Source organism: Poromitra crassiceps (assembly GCF_964638095.1).
Source record: "Poromitra crassiceps genome assembly, chromosome: 28".
NCBI classification, from domain to species: domain Eukaryota; kingdom Metazoa; phylum Chordata; class Actinopteri; order Beryciformes; family Melamphaidae; genus Poromitra; species Poromitra crassiceps.
In genome coordinates, this window is record NC_139651.1 from 16,531,842 (window position 1) to 16,556,841 (window position 25,000).

The following is a 25,000-nucleotide window of genomic DNA, read 5'->3' on the forward strand; positions in this document are numbered from 1 at the left end:
ACAAAATATTCATTTCATGATTTTTTTTGGTTCAAGCTACCATCATTTACAAGCTAAGATCATTTACAAGCTGTCGTCAAAAATAGTGGAGCAAAACTGCACCCACAGCAACCTAAACAAATCTGATGAGATAGTTAAAATTAGGGCTGGGTATTTCCACTGATTTCCCGATTTGATATGATTCCGATACACAAGGTCCCGATTCGATTCGATTTCCAACTCGATACGATTCAATCCGATATTGATTTTTCGGTTACAATACCAATTCTGTTTGGATATGAAAGAGATTCTTAAAGAACTCATGCTGTAAATTGTACAGGTAACCCTCTAACCTGCTGCATTAATTAAATTAATTAAAGTATTAATGTTTACAGAAGTTTATGAGATGTTACGAACCATACCACGTGAGTCTAACGGGATTAAAGCCCAACCCCCGTCAACCCCAGGCATTACATTAAAAGATTGTTATTGGGATTTATGAATCGATATAAGTTTCTTCAAATGAATATTGATTCGATATCAATATATATACGGTATATATATTTAAACTCATCAAATTCAAGACACTGGTACTGGCCTACAGGGCAGTACACCAGTCAGCTCCCCGGTACCTGCAATCCATGGTCAGGTTCCAAACCTCTCAGCGCTCCCTTCGCTCCTCCACCAGTGCAGGTCGCCTCGCCCCTCCTTCGCTACGGGGGCTCAAAAGTCGCTCATCCCGATCTCGACTCTTCTCGTCCCTGGCACCTCAATGGTGGAACGAGCTTCCACCTTCGGTCAGGACAGCTGAATCACTGCCGATCTTTCGGAAAAGACTAAAGACTCACCTTTTCAGGCTCCATCTGGGCCCTTCTTGATCTAACTTCGTTCTCTCTCTTTCCTTATTAAAAAAAAAAAAAAAACTAACCAACCTTGTACCACTAACCTAAACTTGTACCACTGTTCCTTCAGAAGTTGTAGTTGTCATAGACTGTGCTCCATAGTTGATTGCTCTATTGCTGACAAAAAATGTGTTATTGTAAGTCGCTTTGGATAAAAGCGTCTGCCAAATGACGTAATGTAATGTAATGTAATGTAACTCAGCCCTAGTTCAAATGTGTGCAAACTGAGGTGCAGAGTGTAAAGTGTGAGCTGTGTTTGGGTGCAGGGACAGAGATGATGGACGGCCAGCTGATGGGGGAGTTTGAGGCGGAGGTGAAGGAGATGGAGGCAGACTCCTGGAGCTTCAGCATGGAGCAGCAGTACCTGCAGCACCTGGACAAAGAGCTGGTGAAGAAACAAGACGTTATCTACGGTACATCTGTCCACCACACTCCACTGTACACTCTGTAATGATTACTAAGGATCTCTGAAGATAGATCTTAGGAACTTACTGAAGAAGGTTATTGAAGGAACACTGCTGACTTTCAACTAGCTTTGTAGCATTACAAAATCAAGAGTATATCAGAAAACTGTAAACAGTTTTGCAGTCAGTCATTTAGTTTGACAGTTATTGAGAGTCGGTTTGAGTTAAGGTGTGGACCAGTGATGTCATTCATGCACAAACATCACTGGTCCACACCTTAACTCAACATCAACTCTCAATAACTGTCAAACTAAATGAATGTCTGCAAAACGTTTTAGAGTTTTTGGATATACTAATGCTACAAAGCTGGTTGAAAATCAGCAGTGTTCCTTTATATTAAGGCTACTTAAGTGCAGTTCCCAATATGTTCTTGAGCTCTCATCTCTTGCACGATTCTCTTGGTTTCTTACTGGCTTACATCTGAAATGGGGCTCACGTAGCAACCACGGTATAAACAAACCTAATCCATTCTGTGTATTGATTTTCCTCCCTAGCGAGCTGCAGCCCATAGTACTCCCATCTAGAAAGCAATTTCAAACAATTATTAAGAGTGGCTTCATTTATGGTTTACTTAAATATGGTTTGGTTAAAGTCCTTTTAAAGGAAATTCCCTACTCCAGATGCTATTACCCTGGTATGTATCATCAGTCTGTCATGTTCAATGTGTTCCAGGAGTCATTTTGTGATGAATTGTTACAATTTACTTTTTTTTTTTACCATACCCACTTTCCCTCAAACGGCCTCGTCTCCTCTACTTCGTTAGTGATTTCCTACATTACTCAGAAGCACATTTCCACAACTGCCAGACGGCAGGCGTTAATTTGTTCCATTCCGCTGTGGGTTCTAACTTCTACATGTAGGTGGAAAGAGCGATAGTGGCCGTAGGTGGAAAGAGCGATAGTGGCCGTAGGAAAAAGTCGCACCTCTTACTCAAAATGCATGTTCTGTGGCTGGGTTGCATTTTTCCATTTAATGTTTTTCTCCTAAATAGATGCAAAAAAAATGCACTTTAGAAAGTGGAGTTTTGTGAATGTGGCCTCAGCTGACCCCATTGTGATCCTGTAGCTGTGTAGCTGTGAGCTCGGCCTCTCTGTGTGCGTCTGTATGAGTCAAAACATTAGTCCACTTGGCACTAGGGGTGTCACGATACACTCAGTTCACGATACGATACGATACACGATACTGGGTTCACGATAACGATACGATACGATATTTTAACAATATTTTTTTGCGATCGATTAGTAAGTTCAGGGGGCATCCTCCACGCTAATTTGAGTAATTTCACCATTTTCATCCTCCGTGTCTGTAACGTCCCTCGTCTGTTCAAACAAAGCAATGAAAAGGAGAGCGAGCATGCAATCAGATGCAGATCAGTGCCACCATGTTCAGCTTCTTTTTCTCACGATATGAGATTTCATCTCAACGATACATATTGTCACGTTTTGATATCGCGATATATTGTGGGACGATATATTGTGACATCCCTACTTGGCACTGTAAAGTTCTGTGGATAAAAGTCTCCACCAAATATCATCATATACTGTACTTTATGTTCCCAATGTTCCCTCTGTTGCTGTTTCATGGAACAGTATGCACGTCTTCATTCCAACCTAAATAGCACACCAGCAGACGTCACTGAAGAGCTTCTCCCTCTCTGAAAAAGTGTGACATTCTACAATTTGGTTGGAATGAAATGAATATTCGTGCAGCAGTAGATTCCCTCTCTATACAAGGGTTGCAGGTTCGTGCCCCATGTTTCCTCCGACTTGGTCGGGCGTCCGTACAGGCACAATTGGCCATGTCTGCGGGTGGGAAGCCGGATATGGGTACGTGTCCTGGTGGCTGCAATAGTGCCTCCTCTGGTCGGTCGGGGCGCCTGTCCGTGGAGGGTGGGGGTTGGGGGGGGGGGGTGTAACCTGGGGGGGGAATAGCATGATCCTCCAACGCGCAACATCCTGCCAGTGAAACTCCTCGCTCTCAGGTGAAAGGAAGCGGCTGGCGACTGCACATGTATCGGAGGAAGCATGTGCTAGTCTACTACAAGCCTCCCCAGATCAGCAGAGGGGGTGGAGCAACGACCAGGATAGATTGGCAGGGGCAATTGGTCAAGTACAATTGGGAGGAAAATGGGGAAACATCAGAAAAAAGAGAGGACATTATTTCTATTTAGGGGTTGACTCCCACTATGGCCGCCTACAGCATGCTCACAATGTATACATGACACGTTTAATAAAAGCCTACCCCACATGTCAGATAAAGAGCCAAAGCCCCTCCCCTTCCAGTAGGGCCCTATTAGGGCTGTGAATCGTCACTGGCCTCACGATTCGATTCGATTACGATTCAGAGGGCTACGATTCGATTCGATTACGATTATCGATGCATCTCGATGCATCTTCAATCGATGCATCACTTTTTTTCCCAATACATGATTTATTTTTTCTCACTTTCTTTTTTCTCACTGTGTGGGTACTTTTAAAATAAAAGTGCATTTGGAATTGCATTGTATTATGATCCAAATCAACAACTGCATGTACTTCCATTATATTTTATTCGATTATTATTATTATAATAATTTTTTTATAATCGATTTTTGACATTTGTGAATCGATGCAGAATCGTGCACGTCTGCATCGCGATGCATCTTATAATCGATTATTTTTGACACCCCTAGGCCCTATACGAACCAGCGTCTGAAAACATCTGAATGGTGGTGAACGGCGAGACGAGACTTTTTTTTTATCCTGTTTGAATTGTGCCATGAGGTCCACATGATGTTTGTCAATTTAAACGATAACTTTGCAAGTCAAGAAAGTCTCAGTTTGTCGTAAAACTGTTGCACTATAAGTTATAATAAATGCAACCAGTCACACAGGTGACATCTCTCCCGCCAGGCAGTGTTGGTGTGTATATGATGCAAGACGAGAGATGTAGTTGATTGAGGGGTTTCATACAAAATTAAACGTTACATTTCAGTTTTACGACAAACTGCGACTTTCTTGACATGCGGCGTTATCTTTTAAATTGAGGAAAAAAATCGCTTCGTCGCACGATTCAAAATTTCATTCAAACGGGCAAAAAAAAAAAAAAAGATTGCCCCTTTGCTGGTTCGTAGCTGGAGCAGGAAGTAGGCGGTGACTTTGGCTCTGTATACGTGATGATGTCATTGTTTGACTAAGTGTCATTTCCTGGACGGTGTGTTGTGCAGAGCTGATGCAGACGGAGATGCACCACATGCGGACGCTGCGCATCATGTCGGAGGTGTACAGCAAAGGGCTGCAGAAGGAGGTGCAGCTGGAGGGCCAGACGGTGGACAAGCTGCTCCCTGCTCTGGACGAGCTGCTGGAGCTCCACGCGCAGCTCCTCACGCGCCTCCTGGAGAGGAAGAGGGAGAGCCAGCATCAGGGAGCCTTCGTCATCAACAGGATAGGAGACATCCTGGTCAGCCAGGTCAGAGCGAGGGAGGTTCTGCTGGGGACAAAGCCAAGAAATAATAATAATACCAACAATGAATTACTTCTGCCTCCTGGCCACCTGCTCTGGCCTTAAATACACTCAAAAGTGATAAATTAAGTTTACCCTTTTCAGGCTATTTTACTTGATAGATTACTGTAGGACGCACAGAGGCTGCACATATTCACTACATCACAAGAAAAAGGCATTTGTCAAAAAGATAAAAAACACAAGTTTATGTTTTCATCCTAAAAGTGTGCATTAGAAATATATTCCATCGATCATCTTGTGAACCACCCAAACCCATTTCCCAGTTTGACAAGAAGCACTGGAACACAGGGAGCGGCTCCTCGGCTGTGGGGGGAAATAATGGCAGCTCTTTGAATCCTAACAGCTTTAGAAAGTACAACTTAATGGAGCTGCTGCACACAAGCTCCTGTAACTTATCGCTCGGTCAGGAGCTCCTCACCTGCTCGTACTAAAAGTGAGGCACTTAAGGTAAAAGCATCGACCAAAATGTCAGACGATGGAGATGCCCTGGTGGTTGGTGTGTTTTTGCGGAGAGAAAGACTGTGCTCCGGTCGTTAAGGCAACAGCAGTGTGTCACGTAGTTTCAGGTGGCAGCCTGGCTGCTGAAAGGTTGCTGATTTGAACCCAGTATCAGTACAGCACCATCAGCACCCAACATCCTGCTCCCCAATACAGTACAAGCACCCAACCTTCATGTCGGTGTGTTCCTGCTCCAAGGACGCGTGGTGGAGATTAGCTAACAGAAGCTAAAAATACAGGGATTTAAAGGAACACTCTGCCCATTTTCAACCAGCTTTGTATCATTAGAACATCAGTAGTATATCAGAAAACTGTAAACTGTTTTGAAGTCTGTCATTTAATTTGACAGTTATTGAGTGTTAAAGTGTGGACCAGTGACATCACTGGTCCACACTAACTCAAATGAATACTGTAACTCATTAACTCAAATCAACTCTCAATAACTGTCAAACTAGATGAATGATGAATAGTTTGACAGTTATTGAGAGTTGATTTGAGTTAATGGGTTATTAATTTGAGTTAGTGTGGACCAGTGGTGTCACTGGTCCACACTTTAACACTCAATAACTGTCAAATTAAATGACAGACTTCAAAACCGTTAACAGTTTTCTGATATACTACTGATGTTCTAATGATACAAAGCTGGTTGAAAATGGGCGGAGTGTTCCTTTAACATGATGGAACATCTCAGAGAGTTTCTGCTAGATCAATATCACATGATGCTATTGACAGACTTACAGATTTCCAGATATCTGCAGTTTACAGATCTAGTGGAAAGAGCTTACAATATATGCACAATGTGAAGAAGTGCAGCATTGGCTATTCACATGATCAGACTTCCAGATGGCTGCTGTTGTCATTGCCGTTTGTTTTTATTTGCTTGCTGGCTGTGATGATGTACTGGTGCCGTCTTTGTTTGCTCACGCTCGTCAAATCCCGGTGCAGTTCTCCGGGTCCAACGCTGAGAGCATGAAGAGGGTGTACGGCCGCTTCTGCAGCCGCCACAACGAAGCCGTCAACTTCTACAAGGAGCTCCTGGCCAAAGACAAACGCTTCAAGGCTTTCCTCAAGGTGAGACCATCATCCCAGCTCAGTGTCAGATAGCGCTGTCCTTTTGGAGAAGTCCTCCTCCATGCATTGATTCTGTATCTATACTGCATTCAAAGCAGGGCTGGATATTGTTTAAAATATGACCATACCAGTACCCTTAAAGTGATACCGATACCAATAGAGGACTTCATTCGATACCTTTTTTGACTTAGGAACTCTCTACCGAATGATTTAAAGAGTTGTAGGGGTATTCTCCAGTTTAAAAAGATTTATGGGAAAAGAATAATTAGCCAGTATGAAGTATCTGGATGATTTCCTTATGTTCACATTTTGTTTGTTCTCGTGTGACATGATTGTGTCATAGTCACAAGATTGCTAATTATTAATTAGCATTTTGTTTCTCCAAGGCCATGATGTAGCATCTATTTCAAATGACTGCTTATCAAAATAGGCAGACCATCTATATGTTTGTTTGTTTGTTTTTACTAATTTTTTGAGAAAGGGGCAGGTATAACAAGTTTTCTTCATCCTGCTCCTTTCTGGCCAAGCCTGTAACGTGTTAACAGATGTATTGTATTTATTTCAAATTGTTTTTATTCGTTTTTAAACAATACAAACAAGAAAAAACAAACCCTGTAGAAGACAGACAATACAAAATAGGTGCAAGGTTGCATGATGTCATACATGTATACAATCTCCTGAATAATTGTGATGCAATGACAACCAAGTGTAAAAAAACAAAAAACAAAAAACAAAACAAAACAAAAAATAATAGAGACAAGGAAAGGACAAGAGGGGGGTGGGAAGAGGGTAGGGTAGAGCTGTTAGGGGCTACTAATCTAAAGTTCTTGCGTCAAATTCCTTCTCATAATAATCTAAGAAGGGGTGCCAAGTCATTTCAAACTTTTCCAGAGAGCCCTGGACTGTGCATCTGACTTTTTCTAGCTTAAGAAATGACATTACCTCACGAATCCAGCGTGAGTGTGATGGAGGTGTGGCCGATTTCCAGCTAAAAAGAATAAGCCGGCGAGCTAGTAATGTTGAAAAGGCCATTAGATCTGATTGATGTCTGGATATCCCACTGTTGCTAGGGGCAACCCCAAATATTGCAGTAATTGGATCTGGGTCAATCTGTTTTTGACATATATATGAGAATGTATTAAAAATGTCTGACCAGAATGTGAACAATTTTGGGCAAGTCCAAAACGTGTGGCCTAGAGTACCCGGAAACTGATGGCATCTGATGCAATTTGGGTCTGAGCCAGGATATACTGTAACAGATGTATTGTATACTGTTTCTTGTACTGTGTTTGGTCGGAAACAAATAAAAATGAAATGAAATGAAATGAAATGGTGGCATCTGGGCACGCTGAACTGCCAACTCCGTCACCACACCAAGGTCCACTTCACCACCACAGACTGTATGCAGGGTTGTAGTAGAGCCATGTAAGAAGAGTTGCGACATCTCCATTCACTCCAATGGACCAGTTTTTTAGTCTCAAGAGTTCCAGGAAGTAAGGTCCTGGATTAAGCAGCACTGTCGAGTTGCAGCAAAATGGACAGTTTGTGTTGTACTTTGAACGTTTTTTTCCCCCCCTTGAATCAAATTGTACATTATCAGCTTTATTTTAGCATTCAAAAGTAGCGCGAGACCCATTCCTGGCTGTTCATTGGCTAATGAGTCACGCGCTTTGGTCCTCCGCTGATGCCACTCTCTCTCTAGAGGACACTAGGTTGTAGCTGCTGCGGTACTGTAGTGGGCCAATCACACCTCGCATTAAATGGAAGGCTGCGTATTGATTGGCTGCTTTCTAGATCTGTGTACAAAAGGATGGAATGCAGGTACTGTATCGTTTGACTGCAGATTAAGGTTTCAATACTACAGTACTTGGTACCGGGTTATTTCGGGTTGATACCGTACCTTAAAGGTATCGAGTACTGATACCCAGACATGTGCATTAGTACTGTATACAGCGGTTAAACATAAGGACCGTAAACCCGCTGGTGCTGAAGATACAGCTATTCTTTCTTCAGGATTTAGAAATAGAACCATACAAAGTGATTATAACTCAAAACTCTTGTTACTCCACCAAGTCGTCACTAGAGAATTCTTGTCCCCTCCGAAGGCTTAAGGCCTAAACATGGTCGTCCGTCAGAGCCTCGCCCCGCCCTCCCCGTATGACGGCGGGTGGAGCGCCGTCATACGGGGAGGGGGCGCCGTCGGCTGACGGGGGCTGCTCGAAAATGTGACTTGACGGTAGGGATGGGCATTTCTAGCAAAAACACTATTCGAAATTCGCTGGCCAAATTCGAATTTAATTCGAAATTCGAAAATAAAAATAAAAATGTAAAAAAATTTTTTTTTTTTTTTTTTTTTTTTTTTTGTGTGTGAGTGAAATGTTGCATTGTCTCCCCTGATTCTAAGTCTACGGCTTTATTAATTAATATAAAAAGCTTCTGCTGTGGATTTTTAGCTCAAACAAGCATTGCACCACTGAAGTAAAGAACATGTTACATGACATTGACATTTTCGAAAATAAAAAAGTTTTGACAATCATGAGTGGTTCATTAAATATTTAGTAGGCTCAGGTCTGAGTGCCAAAGGGGTGCCAAAGTCACCCCCTCTCCCTCTTCATGGGATTTCATCCGCCATTCATTTTTCCATAAACCTTGCTTAAAATGCTTATAAAAATTGTTTTACTTGCGCAAACCAAGCGATTTGACTATACTTAGAATCAGGGGAGACAATGCAACATTTCACAAAAAAAAAAAAAAAAAAATTCGAATTTCGAATTTCAATAATAAAAGTCGACCTTGATAATAACAACGATTATTCGAAAATTCGAAATTCGATGCCCATCCCTACTTGACGGCGACGATACGTGCGTGACGTCAGCTGCAGGAGAGTTGTGACTGGCCGTTGCCTTGGCTCATCATCGTAAAGTCGCCTTTCAGAGCATGACGTTAGATTATAACGAACTAGTTGTGTGGCTTAGCCTTCCCAAATGTTGAGGGTCGTTCTTTAGAATTTAATACATAGAATTGGGAACGTTACATTCAATTTCATTCAGACTGCCTGGCACACAATCTCCGCCATTTTCACACGGAGCTTCCACAGGAGGAGGGAGGGTGGGAGGGCATAGTTGCGTCCGAGCATGTAGGGCTCGCTGGCGCCGCCAGACGGCGAGACGGCTCCAATTCGAGGCGGACGGACGACCATGTTTAGGCCTTTAAAAGAGCAAAACACAATTGTCTTTTCTTTTCTCCAAAACAGTTCTTGAGGCTAAAGTACAGTTAAGCAGTAACTGTACTTTAGCCTCAAGCATGCAGTTAAAAAGTGGGACTCCGACAATGGCTACATTGTGTATATGCAGTAATTGGTAATCATTCGTCATACATCATGTAGAATCTCATAAACAAACTCAGAAACATCATATTGATTTTCCAGGCATCAATATTTTATATGACATAGAATTTTAATGCCATTGGTTGCACTGCCAACTCTTGTGTTAACAAGGGAGCTGGTTAGTGATCGTTGTTGTTTTATTCTCTTTAATATTGTTTTGCATGGACACGACTTGAGAGAAGACTTCCCCGTCCATGTGTTGGAACATGTTGTATAAAAGTCATACTACCCAAGAGGAGCTTCTTCCCTCTGATGAGGGCGGCTTCAGTGCTGCCAGCGTTGCATCAGTGTCACATCCATAATGATGATAAAGAACACTCTGGAGCATTGTCCCTAGATGGTTGTACAGCAAAGATGTCAACGACTTTTGGCTTTTTCATCTTCCAGAAAAAGATGAGCAGCAGCATCGTGCGGAGGCTCGGGATCCCAGAATGCATCTTGCTGGTGACCCAGAGGATAACAAAGTACCCGGTGTTGATTCAGAGGATGCTGCAGCACACAAAAGGTTAGCTTCATGTCATCATTCCTGTTTTTACTGTGTGTGTGTGTGTGTGTGTGTGTGTGTGTGTGTGTGTGTGTGTGTGTGTGTGTGTGTGTGTGTGTGTGTGTGTGTGTGTGTGTGTGTGTGTGTGTGTGTGTGTGTGTACACACACAGTGACAGAAACTAGAGACTGGAGATCTATTTGAAAGTTCCCATTGGGACAAACCTAACCACCTGAAAAAGTCCAGCTCAGGGCAACGATGGCAACTATCAGTCTATCATTGTGGCTTGTATGGACAAGTCTGTGTGCAGTGTGTGAAATAGTTGATTGTTTAACTAAATGCCATTACAACATTGAACACGTAGCATCATAGTACAGCATCTCTAATTGAACCTGCTGGGGAATGGAGGCGGTTCAGACTAAGGGTTAGATAACTAAAATACATCAGAATGCTATGCAGTTATTTCAAACCTGTATTTAGATGCATGTTCCCCATCTCTTTTATGCTATTGATTAGTTGTTGTTTTTCACTTTGTAGTTTCTGCTGGTGAAGTTTGAATCTATCTGTGTCTGTGCTTGGCTTTTTCCTCTGCCATCAGCCATCACCCAAGCATACAGTCCACACTGACAGCAAGTCACTTTCCTCATTCATGACAGGATGATGTGAGAGACGGCTGTTCACTCCAGTCAAAAGCACAGTACAAAGGAACTGTCTGCATATTCACTCATACATTAGATTTCTTTGGTTTTTTACTTGGAAGTAATCCAGATCACTCCACTTGTCTTCAGAAAATATCACTTGTTTTGGGGAAATTTCCTGAGAAAGTTGAGTGACCCAGATCTGTTCACGTTCTGAGAAGAAGGAGATTCCATAACACGTGAAGTTAATTGCAGGCCCATTATGTGGAGATGGGTGTTTTTAGTGCATAGGATAATTAGAGAATTAGAGCAAGCACACCTTGATGAGCTGAGATATTTCACACCATACTTGTATGTGATTGAAAGCAGCTCTGGGCGGCTGGCCTCCCACTGTGTACGTTCACCATAAGCCTTCCCCAAAGCCTGTTTATATTTCTATGTGAGACGGGGAAGCTGTGAGTTAATCCCCGGGGTGCTTTAAGAAGACTCTCTCCTGCCAACTGTGATATATACCAAGTGTGCTCGCTCGCACACGCACAGAGACTATTTTGATGCCGGAGCAAAACAACCACAGGACAAACATATTCTGCTGGAAAATGTTCCACACGGAGTTTTAAAAACTGCATGTACAATATGCAAGACATGCCTCTCAGGCTTTCCTCAGTGAGCAGGCCACCAGACTTGTTCACCAGTGGCCACCAGACCTGTTCACCACTGGCCACCAGATCTGTTCACCACTGGCCACCAGACCTGTTCACCACTGGACCACCAGACCTGTTCACCACTGGACCACCAGACCTGTTCACCACTGGACCACCAGACTTGTTCACCACTGGCCACCAGACCTGTTCACCACTGGCCACCAGATCTGTTCACCACTGGCCACCAGACCTGTTCACCACTGGACCACCAGACCTGTTCACCACTGGCCACCAGACCTGTTCACCACTGGCCACCAGACCTGTTCACCACTGGCCACCAGACCTGTTCACCACTGGCCACCAGACCTGTTCACCACTGGACCACCAGACTTGTTCACCACTGGCCACCAGACCTGTTCACCACTGGCCACCAGATCTGTTCACCACTGGCCACCAGATCTGTTCACCACTGGCCACCAGACCTGTTCACCACCAGACCTGTTCACCACTGGCCACCAGACTTGTTCACCACTGGCCACCAGACTTGCTCACCACTGGCCACCAGACTTGCTCACCACTGGCCACCAGACTTGTTCACCACTGGCCACCAGACCTGTTTTGCGGTCCTATTTCTCTAAAAGAATCATAAGGAATCTCACTCCTGGGTGAAGTGCTTTCTGCTTTGGTGATTTACTGTAGATATTTATGACATAAAATGCATCATGGAGGACACAAGAACGCACAAGACTTTTAGAGAGACCATAATCCTGCCGGGAAATGAAAAACTCTCTTCCCTTCAATCAATCTTCAATTTCCAATCCATTTTATATGTATATAGTTTATATTTACTGTATATAGTTAATATTTACATAGCGTCAAATCATAACAAGAGTTATCTTCAAGTCGCTTCCTTCCTTCCTCATCAAATAGCAGTGCAGAGTAGTAGAAGCTGTTGTCCTGTCTGAATGTGAAACAGGGTATGGCTGAAAAAAGAACAAGGATTGCATTCAACCTTCCGTGGATAAATGGAGACATAAAGGTTAAAAAATAATCATTGCATTGAGCCTTAAAATCGTATTTTATTATCTTAAGACAAGTGAAACAATCTTACAGTGGATTGAGCTAAATGTCCCTCTGGCTGTTCTGTTTTCAACGTTTTAACATTTTGAGAAACAAGTCGACCTGCTTTGGAATCAAGTGAGACGATCTCACACCACTGGCAGAACTGTTCACTTTTCCTAATAGAAAATAACATCTTGTGACTTAGCATTTGAGGAGATAATTTGAGGTGTGTTTCACTGTGTTCAGTTTAACTGGCAACATGTAAACACTCTTTCACACACTCCCTCTCTTGCTACACTGGTTGTGTTGTTTGCATCTGTCGGACTCTGAAATAGTTTTATTTTAGTCACGTATCTCTGCTGTTTCTCAACGAGACTGACTTAACAATCCATAATCAGACATGGAGTTCAGTTTTTTGCTCAAGGAAACATTGCTGTTTGCCTCGGAGCAGTGCAGAGGTACATCCCCTGCCTATCGACATGAGGGTCGCAGGTTTGAGCCCCCGGCACAATTGGCCGTGTCTGTGGGTGGGAAACCGGATTAAGGGTATGAGTCCTGGTCGCTGCACTAGTGCCTCCTCTGGTCAGTCGAGGGTGCCTGTTCGTGGGGAGGGGAACTGGGGATAATAGCGTCATCCTCCCACACGCTACGTCCTGCCGGTGAAATTCCTCGCTGTCGGGTGAAAAGAAGGGGCTGGCGACTGCACATGTATCGGAGGAAGCATGTGCTAGTCTCCAACTCTCCCCAGATCGGCAGAGGGGGTGGAGCAACGCCCGGGACACCCTATCAGGGAATTGGACAGGTACATGTCAGGTACATGTCAGGTACATGTCAGGTACATGTCAGGTACATGTCAGGACAGGTACAATTAGGGAGAAATGATCTGAAAAAAAGAGAGGAAACATTAGCGTTGCTGCGATGGAACCTGAAACCTTGCGGTTACAGAACAGTTTCTCTAATTGCTTGACCGCTGTCTTCCTAACCTCTGTCCTCCCGCGGTGTGCGCAGAGGGCGAGGAGGACCACGAGGACCTGACGGAGGCCGTGCGGCTGGTGAAGCAGGTGATCGCGGCGGTGGACGGCAAGGTGAACGAGCACGAGAAGAAGAAACGTCTGAAGGAGTTCCACGGCCGCACGGACGGCAAGTCCATCATGATGATGAAGAGCGGCCAGATGTTCGCCAAGGAGGACCTGCTGAGGAGAAGGCTGATCCACGACGGAGCGCTGCAGCTCAAGAACAGCCAGGGGAGACTGAAGGGTGAGGAGGCACCCACTGACTCGCTTTACTGACTGATAGGGGTGGGGCAATACACCGAGATACATCGATATCGATTAGGGATGGGCATCGAATTTCGAATTTTCAAATAATCGTTGTTATTATCAAGGTCGACTTTTATTATTGAAATTCGAAATTCGAAATTCGAAAAAAAAAAAAAAAAAAATTGAGTGAAATGTTGCATTGTCTCCCCTGATTCTAAGTATAGTCAAATCGCTTGGTTTGAGCAAGTAAAACAATTTTTATAAGCATTTTAAGCAAGGTTTATGGAAAAATGAATGGCGGATGAAATCCCATGAAGAGGGAGAGGGGGTGACTTTGGCACCCCTTTGGCACTCAGACCTGAGCCTACTAAATATTTAATGAACCACTCATGATTGTCAAAACTGTTTTTTATTTTCGAAAATGTCAATGTCATGTAACATGTTCTTTACTTCAGTGGTGCAATGCTTGTTTGAGCTAAAAATCCACAGCAGAAGCTTTTTATATTAATTAATAAAGCCGTAGACTTAGAATCAGGGGAGACAATGCAACATTTCACTCACAAAAAAAAAAAAAATTACATTTTTAATTTTTTTTACATTTTTATTTTTATTTTCGAATTTCGAATTAAATTCGAATTTGGTCAGCGAATTTCGAATAGTGTTTTTGCTAGAAATGCCCATCCCTAATATCGATACACCATCGATATCGTATCGTGTATCGATCGAAAGTGAAAACATAGATATATATATCGCCATATGCCTTGTAAACCCAAGGTAATGAAGCAAAATATTAATGCAGGCCATGAAGCATAGATGTATATGTATAGATATATGTAGATGTGCATGGCTTCTGTTTATCATTGAAAGGTCATAAAGGGTTCTAAGTTAACTGATCAAAATCATTTGCACTTAAACATGAGAAATGTGGCACTTTATAGTGAAGAACAGATCTATGGTTTTTCATTTAAATGTCTGGAAGCGCTCAGAAACAAAATGGTCAAATGATATTTTAGTTGCTTTTTGTGAGTAGATATAAAATGTAACTGATTGTGTTGAAATGGACATATCGTCTCATACCGATCGCAGGCCCCTGAATCTAATCAATCATCTGACTGTGATATCAGCAAATATCGTATTGTTGTCAAAAGTCATGAAACTTGTAATTCCCACTCCTACTGACTGACTGACTGACTGACTGACTGACTGACTGACTGACTGACTGATTGTATTTTTCATCCATTTCATTTTCAGGTGTATTTAACAGGGGCAATGCACATTAATGAACATAAAAGTAAATGAACCAGAATTTACTATTTTACATTTGCTGTCCCTGGACTGGTGTTAAGATGTCACCCTAAATAAGATAAGGCTATAAGAACAGACATAAAACATGCAGTATAAAAGTACAATATAGTTTAATAAGTAACTTGTACTATTACAAAAATGTTGATAGACAAAACAAAAAAAGAAGACAGCATTTTGAGGCTCAACCAGACAGCAACAGCAAACCAAAAATGTCAGCCAAACAAAATCTAAACAAATAGCAATCTATCAGACCACATGGCAAACACAGCACAGACAGGCAGAAGAGATGAGCGCAAGATGTAATTTAGTACTTTAATTTAATGTCGACAGAGATACTAGAGATTACTGATTGATTAGCCACTTCTTTAAGTTAAGTTTAGAAGCGTATGTTTTCAGGTCTCTATATGCTGATTGGCTAAAAACACTCTTTCTTATCGGGATAATACAGTTCCGTCTTACTGCACTCAGTGTAGATTTATATACAGTTGATTCCATATTTACAAATGGTCTCAGTACAGGAGGAGCCAATCCATGCAAAATCTTGCACATAAAACAGGAATCTGTATATTTAATCAGGTTTTCCCAATGTAATAAATTGTGGAAGGAAGACTGAATGAAAGATGCTGCCATGACACAAACTGACCGGTCTACAGACTGACAGACACACTTCTCTCTCTGTGAAGATGTACATGTAGACTGCAGAATCATGTGTTTAAACTTCTCCTCTCTCCATCCCCCAATGTCTTCTCTCTCTCAGACATCCACGCTCTGCTCCTATCAGATGTACTCGTCTTCCTCCAAGAGAAAGACCAGAAATATGTCTTCGCCTTACTGGTATGACTCACTCTCTCTCTGTGTCTCTGTCTCTGTGTCTCTCTCTCATCTCCTTCCCTCTACTGGTTGAATATTGACATTGCCCTCTCGAGAGGCCTTCCTTACCGCTCCTTCCATCCCTCCCTCCATTACCAGGTCCCATTGAGCGCTGGCAGAGAGGTTGTTATCGCATTTTCCCATCCAACTGTTGTTGTTGCTGTTAGCATGAACTAGCTAGCTAGCTAGCTAACTCTCCCACTGTGTAACGTTGTTGCTGCTAGTCAGCGGCACCTAATAAAGCCCCAACTAGGCCTCAGGCATCCGGCCCAGCCTTTGCACCTTATATTATAGCGTTTGAGCTGTTATTCCATGTTTACAACAATTACAGTTTCATGCCACATTGTCCACACACACACACACACACACGCATACACACGCACGCACACACACACATGCACACACACACACAAGCATACACACGCACACACACACGCACGCACACACGCACACATGCACGCACACACACACACGCACACATGCACACACACACACAAGCATACACACACACGCACACATGCACGCACACACACACACACAGTATGGGGGAATGGAAACGGAGGCAGGCCTGTGGCGTCGTCATCACGTCCATCATGGAAAAAGGCGCGTCTCAGTTGAGGCTGTTGAGGGGAAGCCTGTGGTTTTCAATGGCTTTTGGGGTTTGCCTGTTTATTTTACATTTTGGGCACTGATGATTTCCTCTGACGCAATGGAGACTTCTATTGAGTGTAGCAGTGGAGTACTTTCTACGTCCATCACCAGCAGCACAAGCAGCCATTAGTAAGGAGGTGAAGGGTCAAAGGTCACAGCACCCAGACAATTGATGGAAGAAGCACGTTTCCTGTGACCCTAGAAGGGAAGGAAGTAAGCACACTAAGCAGCAAGGAGAGAGGTAGAAAGATTTTCTTGTAAACCTCAGACCAGGGGAGATGTGAGAGCCGATGTGATTATCGTTTATTTTCAGTGTTTAGCTGCCAAGTGGGTAGAGGAGGGATGAAGCGGTGGTTTTCTGATGTTTATGGCAAAGCCGTTTTCACATTTAATATCTAGACTGGGTATATTTGTGTCTTGCAGATGTCCGTAATTCAATTCTTCCTAGTCAAAATGAACATTTCAGATTCTCCCTAGGACAAATGATGTCACTTTGGCCATTCATGTGTATGGGGTTTCTCATGACACATATCTACAATTCAGATACTGTATCTTCAATTCACATTGCAAATATCTGCAAGTGAATTATGACTAGTTTTAATACCAGTTTCAGATTCAGATATCTCCAATTTAATGCTAACTAGTCATATTTCCAGTTCAAGATATCTATAATTCCCTTCCATTCGAGATATCTACATTGTCCTTTTTAGATATCTTAAATTCAGTTTGAACTCAGAATGACTCAAACTATATATCTCAAACTGGAATTACAACTAGTCATAATTCAGTTACAGACATGTGCAATGTGACTTGTAGATATGTTATGATGAGAAACCCCATACACATGAATGGCAAAGGTGACATAATTTGTCCTAGGGAGAATGACATGGATATCTGAAATGACAATTTTGGATAGGAAGAAAGGCCATTGAAGATGCCTTGAATGAAAATTCTAACTACGGTAGTCACAATGTAATTATGATTAGAATGATGTTGATATATCTGTAATGCTGATTCCGGATAGTCAAACTTGGCTGATAAATGTTCAAAGAGCTGAAGACTTCTCAGTAGAGCAGCTTGCAGCGTTGAGAACACCAGGCCTGCTGAGACTACAACAGTCAGCTGGCTCCCATGTGGATGATAACATTAAGCAGAAACTAATGGTCATCTCTCTCTTTCCATCTGTCTGCCTTTCCTCACCATCCTCCACACTCCCTCTCTCTCCTCCTCCCTTCCTCTTCTCTTCCTCCCCCCGTCCGTCCTCTTCTCCTCCGCTCCTCCCTCCTCCCCTCCTCTGCACCATCTCTTCCTGCCTGGTGCCTCCACAGGACCAGCGCTGCACGGTGCTCTCCCTGCAGAAGCTCATCGTCAGGGAGGTGGCGAACGAGGAGCGCGGCCTCTTCCTCATCACGGCCGGCATCGAGAAGCCCGAGATGATGGAGGTGCTGGCCAGCTCCAAGGACGAGCGCAACACCTGGATGCAACTCATCCAGGACGCCATGCAATCTGTGTAAGAAAACAAAACTCCTTTCTGCCGTTTCATTTCATTTCTTTTGTGCTATTATTTATTTGTGTTTTTATCTCTGATGTAGATTTTGTTTGATGGGGATGCAGCTTTTTCTGAATTTCTTTTTCAGATCTTCAAATCAACATGTTCAATCAATCTATTTCAGTACATTTTATGGCTAGGGTGGAGACTCTGGACAGACACCGCCCACCCACGCGCCATCGTGCAACTGTGCGCCATCGGCTGTTTCTTCTTCTTCTGTGTTGTTTTATGACAGTTGGCATCCTTTATGTTGCATCACCTTCTTCTTGCAGAGATCATAGAGTGGTTGAGTGAGAACAGGGTGAAGGAAGGAGGCGGGGAGATGGCGGAGGAGGGAGGGGGAGGGGGGAGATCCCCTGCAGGAATCGAACCTGCACTTCTCCGCATACAATGCGGTGTTAAGGTGTCCGCCTTAACCCCTAGACCGTTGGTGCCCAATTTGGGGCCCGCCCGCGCTCTGTTTGTTTTGGCCCGCCACGGATTTTGAAAAAAAAAAAATGATTTTTTTAATCCAGAATGCAACTCGGGCAAGTTATCAGATATCTGCACTGATTGCAAAGGGTGGACGAGCTTTTTCATGTGGTGACTTTGTGAAACAGTGTCTGAATGTGGCTGCGGATATACTGTGTTCACTCCTGAGATTGCATCCCTGCAAATTGTCATGGCAAATTGTTTACAAAAGATGGACAATAAAGCTGATTTTCAAAGTACCTTGAGGATTTTTCAAGTTGGGAATTAAGTCAAATTTCTCTCTTGATTACAAAGGTGGAAAATAAAACTGTTTTTAACTGGGTGTTTACTGATTAAATGTTTAAGCTCCCCACAAATGCAGATGTTTTATAACCAATTGCAAATTATTACAATTACCAAACAGATAAAAAGTAGATTATTATTAGGGGTGCACCGATCGATCGACACGCAATCTGTATCGGCCGATTTTGACCTCAAATATGTGATCTGCTGCTGCAGATATTTCTTTATTGTCGCCGATTGCATAGCCGATCATGCTGCACGTGAGAAACATGAGGCAGCCCATTTTCATGTCTTCAATGTCTATCGTTTAACTTTCATATTGTGCTCTAACGTTTATATCATTGTGTTGCAAAGCACACGCTTTGCTTTCGTCAGTGTACTCACCTCCACACACCACACCAGACTGTCAACACACCCCTTGCGTCTTTGAATCACACACATCAGCTGGTGATTATAGCAGACTCAGCAGAGAGAAGTTACCTCCAGTCCTCCCGCCTACCGAGGCATTTGCATGTTGTTAAGTCCGTGTTTGATCCATATTTGCGTGTATCCTCCTAACGTTAATAGCTCCGGTTAGCGTTAGCCGCTTTAGCTTAATCGATAAAATAGTTTACTTGGGTCAAAGTTATTTTCTTGTGTAACAGGGAAATCCCGGAAAATGGAGTATTTTTGTTGAGTGAACTGAACTGCATTGAACTGGTAACATGGAAATCCCGAAGTGGAACGATTTTTGTTCTTTTATAAACTGAACTGAGGGAACTGGACTGAACTACTAGCCATTTAGTTCAACACAGTCTTGTGCTCCAATTATCTCACACACAAAATATCATGTTGGCGGTTTCCTTTAGCCTACACAGTATAAAATATTGATGTAGAAAAAAAAGAAAATGTGCTGCACTTTCAATTTGATGCATGAAATGTAGGCCTATATGTAAAATGGAAACTGTTCTATAATAGACTGCTATAGCTGCTTACAAAATAAATAAATAAATATATATATATATTGATCGGTAATCGGTGATCGGTCGATGATCGGTTGGGCAGATATTTCTCATAGGTGATCGGCAATCGGTGGCAAAAAACGTGATCGGTGCACCCCTAATTATTATATTGAAATGTTATTTTAGATTTAGAATGTCAATTTTCTATAAAACACAATACATTTTAATGTAATTCCACAACGTTTATTTTTGGCCCTCGGCCATCCACCCAGATTGAGTTTTGGCCCTTCATGGGAAAGAATTTGGGCACCACTGCCCTAGACCATACAGGATGAGGGAGGGGGAGGGGGGAGATGGACTTCAAATCCCCTGCAGGAATCGAACCTGCACTTCTCCGCATACAATGCGGTCTGTTAAGGTGACCGCCTTAACCCCTAGACCATCAGCTAGGTAACTTACAATGGATCTCTAGGCAGTTTTGCTATGGCTTTCCCAATGAAAGACTTGAAAAGGTTTTAGTGTCCGTACCGGGATTCAAACCACAAACCTTTGGGTTGGAAGGCTTTCACCACTGGACTACAGCCCAGCTGAAACACACAGAACATGCAGCAAGTCAAATAGATGTGCTTAAGATTAGGGTTTTCTTAACCACGACCATACCCTAACCCAATTGATGGGGGGGGGGGGGGGGTTGCACCAAATTGATTGCAGGTAGGGAGGCTAGAGAGAGGCTAGAGAGAGGACAGACAGGAGGACAAGGGGCAAGAGAGAGGACAAGGCAGGAGAGGACAAGGGGCAAGAGAGGACAAGGCAGGAGAGAGGACACGGCAGGAGAGGACAAGGCAGGAGAGAGGACAAGGCAGGAGAGGACAAGGCAGGAGAGAGGACAAGGCAGGAGAGGACAAGGCAGGAGAGAGAGGACAAGGCAGGAGAGGACAAGGGGCGAGAGAGGACAAGGCAGGAGAGGACAAGGCAGGAGAGGACAAGGGGCGAGAGAGGACAAGGCAGGAGAGGACAAGGCAGGAGAGGTGAGGCCTCCCCTGTCTGACCTCCCTCTCACCTGTCCACCACCATCCCCCCCCCCTGACCTCTCGTCCACCACCACCACCTCCCTGTCTACCACCACCCCCCACTCCCAACCTGTCCACCACCATCCCCCCCCCCCCCACTGTCTGACCTCCCCTCCAACCTGTCCCCCCTTCTCTATAACTCCCTCTCCAACAAAATCCCCTCCTCTGCCATCTATCTATGTATCGCCCGGCTTCCTTCCTCTCACCCTGTTCGCACTCAACCACTCTACCATCTCTGCAGGGACTGACCCGCAGAGGAGAGAGGGGAGCGGGCACAGTCCCTGCAGAGATGGTGAGAGTGGTTGAGTGAGAACACGGTGAAGGAAGGAGGCCGGGAGATGGCAGGGGATGGGGGGATGGGAGGGGGGCGGTGGGGGGAGGGAGGGGAGAGCAGGGTGAGGGTGGGGGGGTGGGAGGGCAGGGTGAGGGGGGGGGGTGGGAGGAGGGGTGGGAGGGCAGGGTGGGAGGAGGGAGGGGAGAGCAGGGTGAGGGTGGGGGGGTGGGAGGAGGGAGGGGAGAGCAGGGTGAGGGAGGGGGGGTGGGAGGGCAGGGTGAGGGTGGGGGGGTGGGAGGGCAGGGTGGGAGGAGGGAGGGGAGAGCAGGGTGAGGGTGGGGGGGTGGGAGGGCAGGGTGAGGGAGGGGGGGTGAGGGAGGGGGGGTGGGAGGGCAGGGTGAGGGAGGAGGGGAGAGCAGGGTGAGGGAGGGGGGGTGGGAGGGCAGGGTGAGGAGGGGGAGGGAAGGGGGGAGGGGTGGGGAGACGACTTCAAATCCCCTGCAGGAATCGAACCTGCACTTCTCCGCATACAATGCGGTCTGTTAAGGTGACCGCCTTAACCCCTAGACCATCAGCCTAGGTAACTTACGATGGATCTCTAGGCAGTTTTGTTATGGCTTTCCCAATGAAAGACTTGAAAAGATTTTAGTGTCCGTACCGGGATTCAAACCACAAACCTTTGGGTTGGAAGGCATGGTCTTTCACCACTGGACTACAGCCCAACTCAAACACACAGAACATGGAGCAAGTCAAATAGATGTGCTTAAGATTATGGTTTTCTTAACCACGACCATGACCATACCCTAACCCAATTGATAGGGGGGGGAGGGGGGGGGTGCACCAAATTACTGCAAACTATTTGGTGCAACACCCCCGGTGTCTCTTATTTCACCATACATGAGTTTGCATCCCTGGCTGATTGTGGTGCTTGGGCTCATGGCTTAATGGATAAGGTGCTGGCCTACCAATCTGATGACTGGGGTTCCATTCTTGGCCAAAACAACGTATATATATATTTTTTTTTTATATTTTGTTTTCAAAATCCACAACAACCGGCAGGAAGGTTTTGAACGTGACTCGAAGAGAGAAATCTAAGTATGAGTGAATTATGTAAACCAGTGTCTTCCCTGTCATCACATTACAAGACATGCATGTTAACACGTCAATTCAATTATCGCTCTAACCTGATTATTCCCTGTTAGCGGGTTCTTAGTGTGCATGGAAACATGCTCTTTGCCTGTCTGACTTTACATGTTCAAATGTGTGACTTCGTAATCTCTCTTTCTTTTTAATTGAAAACTTTGCACTGTGAAGTCTTTTGTAATCGGTGTCTACATCAACTAGATGATCAGACCACCTGATCATCTAGTTTGTTGGTATTGTGGTGTGTGTGTAAGGTATAGCACTGAACTCAGGTCCCCCTAAGCGCACTCCCCGAGTTTGAAGTGGATGGGACAAACGGTTCTGGAGATAAAGCACTCTTTGTGTTTGCCATTGGACACAGGGTCACACTAGGCTTCTGTAGATAAAGAGGTTGTAGATAAAGAGGTAAATGGTGATTTGTGTTTGTTGCACAGAGAGAAGGACGAGGACGAAGGCATTCCAGCGAGACGGAGGACGACAAGAGACAACTGGAGACTAAAGCCAAGGAGATGAGAGGTAAGAGAGGGGCATGTGGAATAGGGTGACCAGAGGAGAATGGCTCAAGTTCGGGACAGGGGAGTTGGGGGTCAGGTATCAGGATTCGGGACAACTGTTCGTAATTCGGGACTGTGTGTGTGTGTGTGTGTGTGTGTGTGTGTGTGTGTGTGTGTGTGTGTGTCTGTGCGCGCGCGCTCGGGACTGTGTGTATGTGTGTGTGTGTGCGCATGAGCGTGACATATTTGCAGCATATGTTTGCTGCAAATATGCAATGTTTTCTGTTGATGCCTTCAATATTCATATACAGTGTTTGAGATTTCTCTTCATTCTTTCTCTCTTGTCTTCCTGGACTCCTGTCTGCTTTCCTTCTTGTCTCTCTCTCTTCCTGTGTGTCTCTGTCTCTGTCTCTCTTCCTGTGTGTCTCTGTATCTCTCTCTCTTCCTGTGTGTCTCTGTATCTCTCTCTCTTCCTGTGTCTCTCTCTTCCTGTGTGTCTCTGTCTCTCTCTTCCTGTGTGTCTCTGTCTCTCTCTCTCTTCCTGTGTGTCTCTGTGTCTCTCTCTCTTCCTGTGTGTCTCTGTATCTCTCTCTCTTCCTGTGTCTCTCTGTCTCTCTCTCTCTTCCTGTCTCTCTCTTCCTGTGTCTCTCTGTGTCTCTCTCTTCCTGTGTCTCTCTTCCTGTGTGTCTCTGCGTCTCTGCTCAGACCTGTTGAGGCAGAAGGATGCAGAGATCGTCTCTCTGCTGGAGGAGAAGGTGCGGCTCTTCAGGGGGATGTGTGAGGCTGCGAGTCCGCCCGAGGAGGCCTGCCAGCCAGCCGAGCCGTTCTTCAGGTCGGCCTGCAGCCTGGAGCCCCCCAGAGGGGCGGCCATCATGACGGACGCCCTGCAGGAAGGTGAGAGATTTAATCCCACTGTATGTAGATGTGTTACATCTGTGTTACTCTCATACGTATTGTATCAAGCCAAATGAACTGAGTGAGTGAGAGAGAGAGAGAGAGAGAGAGAGAGAGAGAGAGAGAGAGAGAGAGAGAGAGAGAGAGAGAGAGAGAGAGAGAGAGAGAGAGAGAGAGAGAGAGAGAGAGAGAGAGAGAGAGAGAGAGAGAGAGGAGGACGTACCTTAGGTTGGTTCCATCCAGAGCCGTATAATAGAAGAGTCTCGACATCTCCATTCACTCTAATGGACCAGTTTTTTTCCAGGAAGTAAGGTCCTGGAACTCTTGAGTAAAAAAAGCAGCACTGTCGAGTTGCAGCAAAATAGACAGTTTGTGTTGTACTTTGAAAGGGTTTTTCATCCCTTGAATCAAATTGTACATTATCAGCTTTATTTTAGCATGCAAAAGTAGCGCGAGACCCATTCCTGGCTGTTCATTGGCTAATGAGTCTCGCATTTTGGTCCTCCGCTGACGCCACTCTCTCTCTAGAGGACACTAGCCGGCTTGACTCTGTTTACATTTTAAAAACTGCGACAGTTCACACAACTTTAACACGACATGCATATATTATACATCAAACTCTTGTGCTACTTCTGCTCTCTGAAAGCATGAAATTCACCCAATAGGCCAATTAGTGATCGATACGCATAAATTATTGTGTGCGTGTGTGTGTGTGTGTGTGCGTGTGCGTGTGCGTGTGCGTGTGCGTGTTCAGGAAGCCTGTTTTATTCACGTCAAACCCATCTGATGGAAATGCACCTTTTCTGAGACATTTTAAAAGTATGCAGGGCTTATGCTTGACAGCTGGATGGCAGGCGTGTGTGTGTGCGTGTGTGTGTGTGTGTGTGTGTGTGTGTGTGTGTGTGTGTGTGTGTGTGTGTGTGTGTGTGAGAGACAGTGGGAGAGAGTTTTTTGGATTTATTCAACTGTTATTTAGATGCTTTGGCAGCACTGTTCATTCATAACAAACATTCAGAAAAATTGAGACTGAACAGAGAGAGAGAGAGAGAGAGCGAGAGAGAGAGCGAGAGCGAGAGCGAGAGCGAGAGCGAGAGCGAGAGCGAGAGCGAGAGAGAGAGAGAGAGAGAGAGAGAGAGAGAGAGAGAGAGAGAGAGAGAGAGAGAGAGAGAGAGA

At 44.5% G+C, this 25,000-nt stretch overlaps 1 protein-coding gene across 1 annotated transcript in view; it reads left to right on the forward strand.

The window, feature by feature from the left end:
• Nucleotides 1-25,000, forward strand: part of LOC310799587 (uncharacterized protein) — a gene marked incomplete at its 5' end in the record, with an annotated part of 135,589 nt that overhangs the window by 92,324 nt on the left and 18,265 nt on the right. The window contains 10 exon segments of the mRNA XM_083662176.1: nt 1,148-1,294; nt 4,551-4,792; nt 6,290-6,415; nt 10,188-10,305; nt 13,633-13,881; nt 15,946-16,022; nt 18,038-18,219; nt 22,874-22,899; nt 22,902-22,955; nt 23,639-23,827. Of these exon segments, the coding sequence (XP_083518302.1) occupies nt 1,148-1,294; nt 4,551-4,792; nt 6,290-6,415; nt 10,188-10,305; nt 13,633-13,881; nt 15,946-16,022; nt 18,038-18,219; nt 22,874-22,899; nt 22,902-22,955; nt 23,639-23,827 (1,410 nt within the window).